General features: G+C 52.9%; 1 protein-coding gene across 1 annotated transcript in view; it reads right to left on the minus strand.

Annotated features, from left to right (window-relative positions):
* The window catches only part of LDLR (low density lipoprotein receptor), a 46,299-nt gene that overhangs the window by 1,252 nt on the left and 42,744 nt on the right, over positions 1 to 2,303 (minus strand). The window contains exon 16 of the mRNA XM_037727520.1: positions 1,593 to 1,750. Coding sequence (XP_037583448.1) covers positions 1,593 to 1,750 — 158 coding nt within the window. The remainder of the gene's footprint in view (positions 1 to 1,592; positions 1,751 to 2,303) is intronic.

The following is a 2,303-nucleotide window of genomic DNA, read 5'->3' on the forward strand; positions in this document are numbered from 1 at the left end:
TTTTTTTTTTTTCCCAGACAGTCTCGCTCTTGTTGCCCAGGCTGGAGTGAAATGGCATGATTTCGGCTCACTACAACCTCCTGCTCCCATATTCAAGTGATTCTCCTGCCTCAGCCTCCCAAGTAGCTGGGATTACAGGCATGCGCCACCATGCCTGGCTAATTTTGTTTCTTGTATTTTAGTAGAGACGTTATTTTAGTATTTCACCACATTGGCCAGGATGGTCTTGATCTCCTGACCTCATGATCCGCCTGCCTCAGCCTCCCTAAGTACTGGGATTACAGGTGTGAGCCACCACACCCGGCCCCTCCTTCCTTTTTACCCTCTTCTCTCTTTGCTCCAGCCACAGCAGCCTCAAACCCGACAGGCACAGTCCAGCCACAGGGCCTTTGCATGGGCTGTTCCCTGGCTCAGAGAAGCCTGCCTCCCCCCTCAACCTTTTGTCTAAAAATCAAGGCGTGCATGATGGCTCATGCCTGCAATCCCGGCACATGGGGAGGGGGCTGATGGGGGTGAATCACTTGAGGTCAGGAGTCCAAGACCAGTCTGGGCAACATGGTGAAACCCTGTCTCTATGAAAAATACAAAAATTAGCTGTGCATAGTGCTGTAATCCCAGCTACTCAGGAGACTGAGGCATGAGGCATGAGACTTGCGTAAACCCAGGAGGCAGAAGTTGCAGTGAGCCAAGACCACACCACTGCAGTCCAGCCTGGGTGACAGAGCAAGACTCTGTCTCAAAACAAAACAAAAAAACACCTTTTTTTCCTTCCTCCTGGCCCTCTGGAAACCCTTCTTTGAATTTTTTGTTATTTTTTAAGAGACAGGGTCTTGCTCTGTCACCCAGGCTGGGTGCAGTGGCGCAATCTCGGCTCAAGCAGTCCTCCTGCCTTAGCCTCACTAGTAGCTGGAACTGTAGGCACTCATCGCCACACCGGGCTAAACTTTCACTTTCTACAGAGATGGGGTCTTGCTGTGTTGCCCAGGCTGGTCTCCAGCTCTCAGCTTGGGTGATCCTCCTACCTCAGCCTCCCAAAGTTCTGGGATCACATGTGTAAGCCACTGCACCTGGCCTCTGAACTCCATATTTTTTCCTTTTTTTGAGACAGAGTTTTGTTCTTGTCACCCAGGCTGGGTGCAGTGGCGTGATCTCAGCTCACTCCACCTCCCGGGTTCAAGCGATTCTCCTGCTTCAGCCTCCCGAGTAGCTGGGGTTACAGGTGCCCGCCACCATGCCTGGCTAATTTTTTATATTTTTGGTAAAGATGTGGTTCCGCCCTGTTGGCCAGGCTGGTCTTGCACTCCTGACCTCAGGTGATCTGCCCAGTGCTGGGATTCCAGGTGTGAGCCACCAAGCCTGGCCTCAGAACCCCTTTTGACTTTCTTTGCTCCATCACCATCGGACAGAGAGCTGCTTTGCTTATCCAACATTCCTCTACGCCACCAAGGCCACTATTCGCTGACAGAAACATTCACCCAGTGCTGCCCTCGATCTAGAGGCTGGGGAAGCCTTGGCCTGGTCCCTCAAGGATCTGATGACTCCAGCCAGGAGGGGGCTGCCATGGGCTCCAGCCTCCTAGAGGGGTCACTCACCGAGGGGTAGCTGTAGCCGTCCTGGTTGCGGCAAATGTGGACCTCATCCTCCGTGGTCTTTTGGTAGACAGGGTTGTCAAAGTTGATGCTGTTGATGCTCTTGAGCCGCCAGTTCTTCCAAAGGAGGAAGGCCCCGACGCAGAGGAAAACAAGGAGCACTGTAGGGAGAGGCATGCTCGGTCACACAGCTGCCCCTGAGACCAGAGACCCAGCTCTGTGGCTGGAGTGAAAACACGGGGCATGTACCGTGCCCTGGATTCCTGTCTTTTACGTTTGCTTAGAGATAGCGTCTTGCTCTGTGTCCCAGGCTGGAGTGCAGCGGCGCCATCATGGCTCACTGCAGCCTCAGTCTCCTGGCGTCAAGCAATGCTCCCAACTCAGCCTCCTGAATAGCTGGGACTGTAGGCATGCACCACCATGCCTGGCTGATTTATTTTTTTGTGGGAGAGGCTTTTTTTACTTGATAATGTTTTTGTTCTGAACTGATAGTAGTACTTATTGTAAAAAAGAAATCTATCTCCGTCGGGTGTGGTGGCTCATGCCTGTAATTCAAGCACTTTGGAGGCCAAGGTGGGCGGATCACCTGAGGCCGGGAACTCAAGACCAGCCTGACCAACATGGTGAAACCCCGTGTTAAAAAAAGAAAGAGGCTGGGCGCGGTGGCTCAAGCCTGTAATCCCAGCACTTTGGGAGGCCGAGGCGGGTGGATCA

This window comes from Cebus imitator, unplaced genomic scaffold (assembly GCF_001604975.1).
Source record: "Cebus imitator isolate Cc_AM_T3 unplaced genomic scaffold, Cebus_imitator-1.0 Scaffold234, whole genome shotgun sequence".
Lineage (NCBI taxonomy): Eukaryota > Metazoa > Chordata > Mammalia > Primates > Cebidae > Cebus > Cebus imitator.